We start from the raw sequence: 12,291 nt of genomic DNA, 5'->3' as shown, positions 1-12,291 counted from the left end.
CGGATATTTAATAAGTCTAAATACAAGCCCCGACTCATCACCGTCATCACCGGCAATAAAGGGGTAAGTCGGTATTTTTTTTTTGATCGGGCAAAGTCATGTTAGATGTTAGTAATTAGTTCCCCATCCACTCCAAGAACCACCTTATCTCTCCATTTACCAAATCCACCTTATATCTCCAATCTCCAATTCGCTCCCAAGAGGGATCGAACCCGGGTCACTTCACTTAAGTGAGGACCTGGTGGCCAGTGGGCTAAGCCCCCTGGTTCTCTAGTGGAATGAACTAATATTTATAAATTAATTATGGTCTGGGCTGGCCATGGAGAATTAATTTATTTGAGGCCCATCTTTATTCCTTGTATCTGGTCCCTGGACTGGCCCAAAGTCTCCTTGCCCTAGGAGAGACAGAATTCGCCCATCACAAGGTTTTTGGCGTCCCACAGCTTGTTTTTATTTATTTAAATACAGCTGTCTACTATCAGGAAACACACACACTAATTAATTAGGGTTTTGAGAGAGCAGAGAGGCGCCAGACGTGAAAGGCACAATTCTCTCTTGGGACTTTCACAGCTCGTTGTCCATCCAACGGTGAAATCTGAGCGGGATACAGTTCAGAAGATCTGAGCTGGAGTCCGATTTTCGCAGGAAATCAAGTTCTGGCAGTTTCGGGAGAACGGCCATAACTTCCTCCACAGAACTCCGATTCAGGCGAAATAGGTGGCCACGAAAAGTTCTCTCGAAGACGAAGAAGTCGTATTTCTGGGAAAAATACGATTTGAGGACGGTTGAGGCTTCAAACGAAGGCTTGAAGCTGACTGGTCTGTTCAGCTGCGAGTTTGACGAATTCTTCTGAATTCTTCAGGTATTTCTGAACTCCAACGTGCAGCACTTAAATTCATAGGGGCATGTTAGGGATTAATCGTTGTATGATAAATTAATAATAATCCAAGAAATGATCTTCGGGGCAAATCGAGTATTAATTCAGTTTAATATTCCTTCACACTCATCATCTCAATCAATCAATTAAAGGATTATGTACTGAAAGCAAATCTTTTATGCTTGTATACATTATCTGTAATTCACTACGATTATCCTATCTGAATTATTGTTATTGTATAATCTTATTATAGTCCAATTTATCTCATACTATAGATTATATGGTGTGTTGTAGATCACAAAAGATCATATAATTGAAAAAGATTGAGATATAAATTGTGTTCACAATCGAGACAACTTTGGATGAGTTGTCGGTTTAGATTGTAGCATAAATGGATAAATAGTTTGTCTTGGCTATTTATTTGTGCTAGTACACTTGTGTATTGAACAAGATCACAGTGAGATGAATTCTTATATTCTGACTAATTAAGAATCAAGCTTTCGGTGAAATAAATAGTATTAACCTTAATTGAATTACTCGGTGTGAATAATTAATTGACTATTGCTTTGATTTATCAAGGGTGAGAGCTCTGTTGAAGCTCAATATACTCAATACTTTGGGCGACAATAATTATTATTTGATATGCGATTACATTGCAATAAGGATCTGTGTACTCCTAATAACAGGATGATAATATCCTCTCGATGAACTTAATAAGTTTATCGTATTAAACCCTGCATGTGGAATTACTTCCGATACGATATTAAGTTTAAGTGGTAGCACTCGAGATGTCGCTTATAATCAACGACTAATTAATTAATTGATCGTAAGAGGAATTAATTAATTAATGAATATTCGATATCTTAAACATGAGGATTAATTAAGTCTAATGCTAGCCCCGACTCACCTAAAGAATAAAGAGGTAATTCAGTATTAATTTATTAATTTTCTAGTGGAATAAATTAATACTTGTGTCTAGATTTATATTATGGGCTGAATAAGAAAATCGAGCACTGGGAGGCCCAACTTTATTCGAGCTAGTAGATCCCCGCTTGGCCCAATAAAATCCTTGCTCTAAGTGGGTTGGCTGCCCCTTCTCACTCTCAACTTAAGCCTTTGGGCTTTGTCTTAGTTTAATTAGATGATGGGCTTATTATTTAGGTAGTATAAATAATAAGTTAACCCTAATTCTAAATAGTTCTGACATTATGTAAGACCAAAAAGAGATAAATTTGTGAGAGTACAGAGAGAGGGAGATCGATGCTACCTAGAAGTGGGAGAGGACTTGAAGATCGTTGTCATCCAACATCAAGTCTTGCCGTGGGAACAAGTCGGAAGATCAACTCTGGAGTCGATCATTGCCGGATTCGCAAGTAATACTCTATTCTCTTATTATAGGCACGTGGTTTTGTATGTATTTATTTGATATTCGAAATGAATCATGAACACGTGAATCATACGTCAAAATATGGTTCCTCCATCAATCAAACTCTAGAATTCTTGAGTCTTCTGCTCAAGGTAAATTATAATGATTGTTATTATGAATATTCGACCAAGCGCAATTGCAATTGTTGTTCACCAAAGACAAATATTGCACTTGTAATTGGTACTGAATGCAGCTGTTAGCTGACTTCTCCACTATTCAAAGAGGTCTTCGATTATGAGGCTTAGATGGTGTTTGGCTAAACTTATTTTAAAGAACTTATAAGCTCTTGCAACTTATAAGATGTTTCAAGAGCTTATAAGTTGTAAAAGTGTTTGGGTAAATGAGCTTATAAGCTATAGAGAGAATTTTTAATTATTGAGAGAAAATCTTTGTTAGAGAGAGAAAATCGAAGAAAAATAAAATTAGAATGATATATGATGAAAATAAAAAATTATAGTTGAGTTACTTTTGTAAAATGAGTGTTGCTTAAAAGATAATGAGAAAATAAGTTGGGGTAGAATAACTTATTTTTTGGGAGCTTATAAGCTCTTGGAGCTTATTTTTACATTTTAAAAGCTTATTTTACCAAACACTTTGAAAGAGCTTATAAGCTGCTAAATAACTTATAAGTTGTTTTGAAGAGCTTATAAGCTCAGCCAAACACCCTCTTAGAATATGATTATGAGCTAAAGTCCATGCTTGAGCTCAGAGTAAACCTGATCATTATCAAGCACTAACCAAGTCACCAAGTTTCTAACTATTTGACTAAGTCTCTTTCTTAACCCCAAACCTATGATGCACAGATTCTTCAAAAATTAGCATGTACGGAGAATCGGATTATTTTAGGCTGCGATTCTCTCGGATTCTCGTCTGATTCGCACCCGATTCGCCCCGTGGCGTATCTTTTAAAACAATTTATAAAAATAAACCGGATTCGCAAATTCCATAGGCGAAATTCACGTATCTCATGCACGAAAGGCCTACACAAGATTATTTTGATAATTTTATTTTCAGTTATGACTTATATATTGGACTAATAATATTTGAATCGTTATATTGTTGCTCAATTAACTTATATAATTGAAAATGCTTAACTTTTGGGTAAAATAAAATGTAAATTACATATAATTAATTTAAGAAAATTTAAATTGTATATATTTTATAAGCATTATATATCATAAAATTTTAATAATTAAATGTATCCTTGTCAAATCGCACCCTATAATTTTTAAAAACCCGTATCCCCGTACTCGTATCGTATCGCCCCCGCATCCGCACCTCCGTACCTATGCAACATAGCCCCAAACTCATGAATCAAATTTATTATATTATTATGAATTATATTTAATATTTATTTAATTTTTTTTAAAAAATTATACTCAGAACTTTGAATTTATCAACCAATTATTAACTAATAAAAGTAAAAAAAAAAAAATCAAATGATGAAAAACAATCACAAAATTAAGTTAAAGCTTATAAATTAATATTGATTAAACAGTAATATGCAATCATATATAAAAAATTTAAAATTGAAACATATTATCAAATATGATACTGAATGAACTAAACATGAACGTTTGGTCATTGGTTCAAATATATTTTCCACATTCGTACATCAATCGGTTATAGGTACAAGACAGATACGGCCCCAATTGTCACGCGTCACGCACGCAATAGTCATATGCCCAATCTATCCTTTCAATTTATAACCCCAAAAATTATCAATTAATGGGATTAACTATCCTGGTCATAAGCATTCCCTAAGTTGGTAAAAAATTTATGATTTATCAACTAATTATTAACTACTAATATTTAGCAAAATAAAACGATAAAAAAATAATCAGAAAATTAAATTAAAGCTTATAAATTAATATTAAACAGTAATATGCAATAAAATATAAATAAAAAAATTTGAAACATCAAATATGATATTACTTATATCTGAATTTCGAGTGCACTTATGATGGAGGGTAGAGTGTTATTTTCTAAAGACTTTTTCCTCTTTATAAAATCCTACTTGAAAATAACCTTATATGAGTATTTTGTCTTTTTTTTTTTTTTTGAAGAGGTATGAGTATTTTGTCTTATTCACCATAATAGGATTGTATGGAATTTTCTAGTGTATATATTTGGGCACACAATACACAATTGATAAATTTGGAAAAATTGAAGCGATGAGTGCTCCCTCCGTACAGTTAAATAAGCAACTTTTCTCGCAGCGTGTCCGCGTGGCTTTGCCTTGAGATCACGTTTTGTGTGTGAGTCGTGACACATGGGCCCGACCCCTTTCCCGCCGCTTGCCCAGCCCACCACGTGCGATACCTCCACGCGTCACCCAATCCTACGCCCCACATCTCAAACCTCATCTAATTCTTTTTCCCTATATATACTTCTCAAATTAACACTCCAAATCTCACTCGCCTTTCCACTTTCTTGTGAACTCAAAAAGCAAACAATCTTGACTTCCTACACCACCAAAGCAAACCACATGAAGTCCATGCTTTTCCGAACCGGTTCCGGTCCCATCCCGGTCCAAGCCCCGCCAGCCTCCGCTTCACCGCGCCTCTCCGTCTCTGTGTCCCTGCATGCGGAGGCAAGCATCCGCCGCTCCGCTTCAGAATCGAACATCATCCGCTCGGAGATGCGGACGCTGAGCAGGCACCGCTCGCGCTCCTTCAGTTCGTTGCGGATACCCGAGATGGAGAACGAACACTGCGGCAGCGACGCCGGCGGAGGAATGAATAAGAACCGCAAGTCCGGCGGCAGCGGCAGTGGCAGTGGTGGCGGGGCTGAGCGGAGCGACGTCGGAGCTTATTACCGGGAAATGATTAAGTCCAATCCGACCAACTCTCTGCTCTTGAGAAACTACGGCAGATACTTGCATGAGGTACGTGATATATTACAAGTCGCAAAATTGATCAAAATATTTAAACAATGAGTTGCGAAACACAAATTCTACATATCGAGTGAAATTGAAATAGAATCATGAAAATATTATTATGAATGTACTTGTTAATTTAGTGATCAAAATCCGGTAAAATTACAAAATATATATGGCGTTGAATATAAGCTAGTGTGAGACGTGAGAGATGTATGTATGAATGATATAGGTGGAGGGAAATGTGGTGAAAGCGGAAGAATATTACGGGAGGGCGATATTGGCGAGCCCAGGAGATGGAGAAGTGCTTTCGCTATATGGGAAATTAATATGGGAGACTCAGAGAGATGAAGGCAGAGCCAAATCTTATTTCACTCAAGCCATTCAGGCTTCCCCTCACGACAGGTATGCTCCCTCCTTCCCCCTCTTTCTCTCTCTCTACACACAAAATATTAATAATATTAAATAAAAAAAATTTAAGGATTAATATGGGGTAATATAAGATGAACTTTATATTATAAGAAATTGTTAAAATATTAAAAATATAAAAAAATTTGTTTACAGAAGATGAAGTTTATATTATAAGAAATTGTTAAACTATTAGAAATCTGGGGAAATATGGGTTATAAAGAAGATGAACTTTTTGTTATAAGCAATTGTAAAAATATTACAAATGTGGGGAAATATGGGTTATAGAAGATGAACTTTATTAATTCAAAAAAAAGATGAACTTTATGTTATAAGAAATAGTAAAAATATTGAAATAAATATTAAAAATATAATATGAAATATAAACAAGATGAACTTTATGTTACAAGAAATAGTAAATGAACTTTATGTTATAAGAAATAGTAAAAATATTGAAATAAATATTAAAAATATAATATGAAATATAAACAAGATGAACTTTATGTTACAAGAAATAGTAAAAATATTAAAAGTATAAATATGAAATATAAACAAGATGAACTTTATGTTATAAGAAATAGTAAAAATATTAAAATAAATATTAAAAATATAATATGGGGTGAGAGAGGCTCGAACTCTCGACCTCAGGATTACTCAGAAGCTATGAGACCTACGCGCTAACCAACTGCGCCACCACCCCTTTATTAATTAATTCAATTTGTTATCATTAAAAGTATTAGTTCTTTATTTTAATGAAATACTATATATAATCTAAATAAATTTAACTTAAATAATAGAAATAATTAAAAGGCATTTGGATATTTCAAAGTTTAATCCAAATAAGAAATTAGTCTTTCATTTGAGAATTCTAATTTCAGATTGTTAGATAATGTTCGTCTATAAATATAATAGAACGTGCCATTGAAATGATTCTTTTTTTTTTTTTTTTTTTGGAGGAAGCCATTCAAATGATTTTGATAGTTGACAATTCTAAATGTAGATTGCTAAATAATATTGTTCATCTGTACAATAAATATAATAGAACACATGCCATTTAAACGACAATAAGAGGATCTTAAATGTCTTTTCAGGCCAAAATTCAAGAGTGAACCTTTAAAAGTAATGTTTAAATGTGAACGGACCATGAAAATACATGTATAGATCTATATATTCCTTCCTGTCTCCATCCCATAAGAGTGTGCATGATTATCGGTAGTACGAGTTTAATAAATGTGAGGTGAATGTGTTATTAATGAAAAATGAAACACTTTTATTAGTGGAAGAAGGAGTCCAGAAAGAAAAGTGCACACTTTGTGAAAAGTCTCAAAATGGCAAAAGGTGCACACTCTTATGGGACGAACGAAGTATATATTTATTTTTTATAAAGTGTATATTAAAAACATAAATTCTTATGCACATTCATATGCATCGTACATCTAGATATTAGGAAGGCGGTGTATATATTCACAAGCTGTGATTTATTACCAATTGAGCTCAATTGGTGTGCGTACCTTGTATCTAGAGATGTCAATCGGGCCAGTCCACCGGGTTTCGGGCCAGCCCTATCGGGTTTCGGGTTAATTGGGTGCAGGCTGATCGGGCTGGGGATTTTGTCGGGTTATAAATTTTCAACCCTAACCCTAAACGTTCGGGTTTCGGGCTAGCCCATCGGGCTAGTCGGCTTAAATGCGTAAAATAAAATAATCATTTGTATTTTGCTATTTTTAATGATCTAATGTATAATGTATAAAATATTCATAGAAATCAAAGATATAAATTATATAGCAAGCATGAAATGCAAAAATATAAGATATTGAAAAAAATATCAAGATTGCATAACATATAAAATAAGTTGGTATCAATAAAATGTTCAACTTTGTTAACGAAAAAATAATAAAATATCCAACAATCTTTTGAATTCATAAAAGCAAAGCATCTCAAAAATACAGATAAGTGAAATGATGAGACTTTATAATATTTTGTCATTTTTTATTTTTATATCTAAATATTTAATATTCAGTGTTCGAGTTTCGAGCTAGCCCATCGGGTTAGTCGGGCCGGCCCTATCGGGTGTCGGGCTATTCGATTACGGGCTAATCGGGTTGTAACATTTATCGGGTTGAAAATATTCAACCCTAACCCTCTCGGGTGGCGGGTTAATCGGGCCAGCCCACGGGTTTCGGGCTAGATTGACATCCCTACTTGTATCTATAAGGTCATGAGTTTGATTCTCACAAAGCACACTGCATATTCTTACCATTCTTTCAGTCTGCTTTGTCTGGTTCGTCCGGACCAGTTTTTATATATATAATTTGATTAATTTGACTATTTATTTAATTTTTTTTACCCCGACTCTTCTCAGTCCCATTCAAAAATATTATTTGAATGCATCAAAATTGTCTTTTGCATGCATTAAAAGTGTCATTAATGACATTAATTATTTTTATACAAAATATCATTTGACTTTATATTACTATTTTTTGTTGTTAAAAGTATCATTTGTAATATATTCTTTTCGAAAATATCATTTATCGATCATTCGAAAGTATCATTTAAATGCATTAAAAATATCATTTGTAATATATCATTTGGTTTTATAAAAATATAATTTACAAAGTATCATTTGTCTACGTAAAAAGTATCATTTTTGTTATTAAAATTATCATTAAAAGTGTCATTAGTTTTGTATTATTGGTGAACCATCATTTCCTACTCCATTTGAAAATATTATTGGTACGCAATAAAAGTATTATTTTTTATTATTAAAAATATCATTTGTAATATATCATTTATTTTTATAAAATATATCATTTGATTTTATAAAAATGTCATTTACAAAGTATCATTGAACAAAGTATCATTTTCTATTATTAAAAATGTCATTATAATATATCATTTATTTTTATAAAAACGATGTTATTTGTAATGTATCATTTGATAAAAAATCTACGTGCTTTGTAGGATTCAAACCAACGACCTTGTCAACACAAGGCACACACATTTACGTGCTTTGTAGGATTCAAACCAACGACCTTGTCAACACAAGGCGCACACATTTTTCAACTAAACTAGATGCTCAATTGATGGTTATTTATAGTCATTTAATACATGTATATGCATTCCTTGCATATTTGGATGCATCAGGCATTCAAATTCAAATGTATAAGAGACTAGCTATATTAATTAAAAATATCCATTCACATCGAAATATGTGAATCTATCTGACGGTAGGTGAGGGGTAAAAAAATCCTTTCGTTATTGACTTATGTGCTAGAAAATTTGACTGTCAGACAATTCATTAATTCAATCAGCTTTTAAAGCGAATTCGAAATCGGATTTTTATTTGTTTGATCCAATTAAAAATTGACTTATGTACCAGAAAATTGAATTGTCCGAAAGGACAATTCAATAAGTCGATCGGATTTTCAAAACGAATTTCAAATCGGATTTTCAATTGCCTGATTCAATTAAAAAATTTAGTGAGATACTCCAACTAAGTTAATCAACTTTTTTTCAGCATGACATTTAAGAAAATAGTGTTTTAAATGTGTTTGATAATAAAGTGAATAAGTGATTAGATGTTTCTTTATTTATATTTATTTTATATAAGGAAATTGATCAACTTAGTTGGGACGGCCCAAAAAAAAAAAAATATTGATCAAGTTAGTTGGGGATGGAGTATTTAAATTGTTCAATTGAATTATTCAATTCACAAATCCAATTAATATTCTAACTATTCGACAAATTAAATACTCCCTCCGTCCCAGCTTTTTGTATCAACTTTTAGTTGTATTTACAAGTAAAAGTGGATACAAAAAGCTGGGACGGAGGGAGTATTTAACAATTTTGCAGTGATCGGATCATTGCATTGACCAATTCAATAATTCAATTGTTCGATTAACAAATTTTCAGTGGCATGATTGGGAGAATTTTAATTAATTTGAAGAAATTCTACGTATTATTATATTGGGTATTTTTTAGTAAATTTGTAGATATATTCTACAAGTTATTATACCATGGAGTATTTTCTAAATGAGTTGAAAAAATATGAGCCAAAAGAAATATCCTCTTATACTGAAGGGTATTTTTTAGTAAATTTGTAGATATATTCTACAAGTTATTATACCATGGAGTATTTTCTAAATGAGTTGAAAAAATATCAGCCAAAAGAAATATCCTCTTATACTGAAAAAGAAATTGATAATCTCTTCTAGATATCACTCATTGTCTTTGGGGCCAGATGTAAACGCCCATACACAAAAATACACCATTCGTCACATAAGAGAATATCACATATGTGATGGTACATGACTAAGAAAAGTTTGATAGATAATATGTTGAGTGAAAATGAGTGGTTGCGGTTAAAAGAGATAGTGCGATCATATTCCAAAATGGAAGTTATACTTTTTTATAGTACAAAAGAAAATGAAAAATGTGATACTTTATTATGGGACAGAGTGGTATATATGTAGGTGTCATTGTGTTGATGGTTGTGGAGATTTTCTATTGACTAATTGCGAGCACACTCTTGAATTATTACAGTATGGTTTTGGGTTCTTATGCACATTTCTTGTGGGAAGCCGATGAGGAAGAATGCGAAGATGATGAAGAAACAGAGACTGGAGTAGCACCAGTACTTCCAACAATGGTCAAAGCATTCTGACTTTGGAGAGAGAGAGAGAGAGAGAGAGTTTTTATAACGATTACTATGTTGTATGTTAAATATAATAAATAAGAATCTGACTAGCAAAAGGGAGAAAACGAAACAAGAGCCTTAACGAGTGATCACTTGATGAGGGTTGATCATATTTGTGTAAATTAATATAATATTATTAAGTATTCTAACTGATCTAGTTAAATTTGATGTTCCTTTTGTTATTAATATATTTTCAATCACAACTCTATGAAGTAGAGATGAGCGTCAACTCGGGATTAGGAAATTTTGGGAGTTTTTCTCTTGTTTTTCATAAGTGAGAAATTTGCAAAGTCCTATGATATAATTGTATAATTATGAGTTAGGTATGTTATTATATAAGTCAACTTGTGAAATAGCCATATTGAGCAATGAAACCTAATATTTGGCCACTCATCTAAAAAACACAAATTTGGCCATTTTCTACGTTTTATGACTATTTTGTCCTTAATTAGGCGGATTGAGTTTCGGTTACGCTCGCGGGTTGGGCTTAGGGTCGGGTTGGGCTCACGGGTTATGATAGTACAAATGGCACTATTAGTTTCAATTGTGTCATTCATTAGGTATATTTGGCATAATTAGTGCCAATTGTGCCAACAGAAAGGGTGCGGCCGCAGAGAGAGGCGCGACCGCTGACTTTTCCGCGGCCACTGGCAGTTGGTACAAATTGCACTATTAGTGCCAATTGTATCATTCTTTAAGTACAGTTGGCATGACTAGTGCCAATTGTGGCAAGAGAAAGGGCGCGACCGCAGAGAGAGGCACGGCCGCTGACAATTGGTACAATTCATTAGGTACACTTGACACAATTATTGCCAATTATTTTCGCGGTCGCCCAGCGTGGCAGTGAGGGAGGGAGAGAAGGAGCATGCAGGCAAGGGTATTTTGGACCAAAATTATTTTAAAAAATGGCCATAATTTGTGTTTTTCAGATGGGTGACGAAAATTTTCTCAACATGGCTATATATTCTCTTATTATATTATGTATTATGTATAACGTCTATGATATTGTGATATTCTTTAATGATAAACCATAAATGAATTTAGAGCTTATCCTCTTTTAACTTTCGACAATTATTCATCATATGGTGTGATTTGATATGATTATAGCAATTCCCTTCAAATTTTCGAACAACTTATTTTCCATTGTCATTGTCTTTATCACTCACGTGAACACGTTTGTCGGAGGGATCATTCTTTCTAAAAAGTTAGACTTCGATATCCACCGATTTGAAATCTTGCTTTTTCATGCCAGACTCATTACAAAGTCTGACGATCAAGTTTTCAAAAGTTATCTTTTTCACTTGTATTTGAGGTAGCTCTTTAAAATTGTTCATTTGGAGGAAAGTTTTTCAATCATCGTCCAAACGATGAAAGCTTCCGACAATTTTATCCCCACGGATGTAACCTCATGCAAGAGGAATTCAAACACTTAATTTTTTTTTTGATAAATTACATAAGAGCATCCACAGCGGCAGCGTCGAAGCCGGTGTCGATCCGGGGCGAAGGAGGCGGCCGCGCGCTGGAGGGGCGCCCAGATGCGAGGCGGGGTCGAGGCTTCAACACGGGGCGAGAGAGGAGAGGAGATGGCGCGTCCGGACGCGCCCAATTTAAAAAAAAATACAAAAATCGGTAATTTTGGCAAAATTCGACCGTTTTCAATTTTTGTTTTTGTTTTTTTTTTATTTTTAAAACGACCGTCGCAAATTCAACGGCTATTTTGATTTTTTATTTTTTTTTCTTTTTTCCCCTTCTATAAATACCACTCTTCCTTCCATTCTTTCAAATTTACCAACATCTTCAACTACAATTCTCTCCCAAAAACAATTCTCTCTTCTACATTTCGAAAGATAGATTGTGAATTCGATGAATACATGGAGCAACAAGGCGGATCGAGGGTTCCAATGATGGGGTTTGCTCCATTTTCACAAGCCTCGAATGTCTTGGCTACGGGAAATGTTCCTACGCCGGCGGCGAACGCCAACGTTCAAGAAGAGCTGGAGGAGGTG

General features: G+C 33.8%; 1 protein-coding gene and 1 non-coding gene across 4 annotated transcripts; one reads left to right on the top strand and one right to left on the bottom strand.

The window, feature by feature from the left end:
- Positions 1 to 4,719: 4,719 nt before the first annotated feature.
- On the top strand, positions 4,720 to 10,448 carry LOC130996264 (uncharacterized). Of its 3 annotated transcripts, none has more exons than XM_057921771.1 (3): positions 4,720 to 5,190; positions 5,414 to 5,586; positions 10,132 to 10,448. In XM_057921771.1, the coding sequence occupies exons 1-3, from the start codon at positions 4,792 to 4,794 to the stop codon at positions 10,250 to 10,252; spliced, it is 693 nt and encodes a 230-aa protein (XP_057777754.1). In that variant the 5' UTR covers positions 4,720 to 4,791; the 3' UTR covers positions 10,253 to 10,448. The 3 variants fall into 3 exon arrangements, with proteins under 3 accessions (XP_057777754.1, XP_057777755.1, XP_057777756.1); XM_057921772.1 differs by lacking the exon at positions 10,132 to 10,448 and adding an exon at positions 8,551 to 8,913 and having other exon boundaries at positions 4,722 to 5,190; XM_057921773.1 differs by lacking the exon at positions 10,132 to 10,448 and adding an exon at positions 6,867 to 7,289 and having other exon boundaries at positions 4,722 to 5,190.
- On the bottom strand, positions 6,205 to 6,289 carry TRNAM-CAU (transfer RNA methionine (anticodon CAU)). The gene is given in 2 exon segments: positions 6,205 to 6,240; positions 6,252 to 6,289. It is a non-coding gene; the product is annotated as a tRNA-Met (tRNA).
- Positions 10,449 to 12,291: the final 1,843 nt, after the last annotated feature.

Source organism: Salvia miltiorrhiza, chromosome 7 (assembly GCF_028751815.1).
Source record: "Salvia miltiorrhiza cultivar Shanhuang (shh) chromosome 7, IMPLAD_Smil_shh, whole genome shotgun sequence".
In the NCBI taxonomy this organism is placed as follows: Eukaryota; Viridiplantae; Streptophyta; class Magnoliopsida; order Lamiales; family Lamiaceae; genus Salvia; species Salvia miltiorrhiza.
This window is presented reverse-complemented; position numbering and strand designations above follow the sequence as displayed.